The sequence below is a fragment of the Mizuhopecten yessoensis genome, unplaced genomic scaffold, assembly GCF_002113885.1.
Source record: "Mizuhopecten yessoensis strain PY_sf001 unplaced genomic scaffold, ASM211388v2 scaffold5875, whole genome shotgun sequence".
NCBI classification, from domain to species: domain Eukaryota; kingdom Metazoa; phylum Mollusca; class Bivalvia; order Pectinida; family Pectinidae; genus Mizuhopecten; species Mizuhopecten yessoensis.
This window is the reverse complement of record NW_018406267.1, coordinates 39,456-39,883: the sequence shown is the minus strand read 5'-3', so window position 1 is coordinate 39,883 and position 428 is coordinate 39,456. Positions and strand designations below refer to the sequence as shown.

Below are 428 nucleotides of genomic sequence, written 5' to 3'. Positions count from 1 at the left end.
TGGAATGAAGAGTGTGCCGTGTCTGGAGCATAAACTTACACGGGACATCCGCTTCACACCGAGAACAGATCAGTCATGAACGTAGGGCTGTGTTACAACCAACAANTTGTAGTACATTAGTACAGATGTGTAGAACTAGATAATACACATATGTTAAAAGTACTCGTACTTGCCAACTGTTTGAAATTTCCATGAGGGAGATTTTGCTCAAAATCAAAATATAAACAAAATATGTGTAAAGAGACACAGTAACCTTTTAAAATGACATATTTTGAGCTGTTCTTTCAGTTGAAATTATAAGATCTTAGAATAAAGGAATTGTTTCGCAAATTCACTGGTTGAAAATACTTAAAAGGGTCCAAAATCGGAGGTCACCCTCCTAAATAGGGAGAGTTGGCAAGTATGGAACCTTTTTCTTTCTCCCCCCT

General features: G+C 37.2%; 1 protein-coding gene across 1 annotated transcript in view; it reads left to right on the top strand.

The window, feature by feature from the left end:
* Nucleotides 1-99, top strand: part of LOC110451196 — a 1,769-nt gene extending 1,670 nt beyond the window's left edge. The window contains exon 3 of the mRNA XM_021499074.1: nt 1-99. Coding sequence (XP_021354749.1) covers nt 1-79 — 79 coding nt within the window. The 3' untranslated portion in view covers nt 80-99.
* The last annotated feature ends 329 nt before the right edge of the window (nt 100-428 follow it).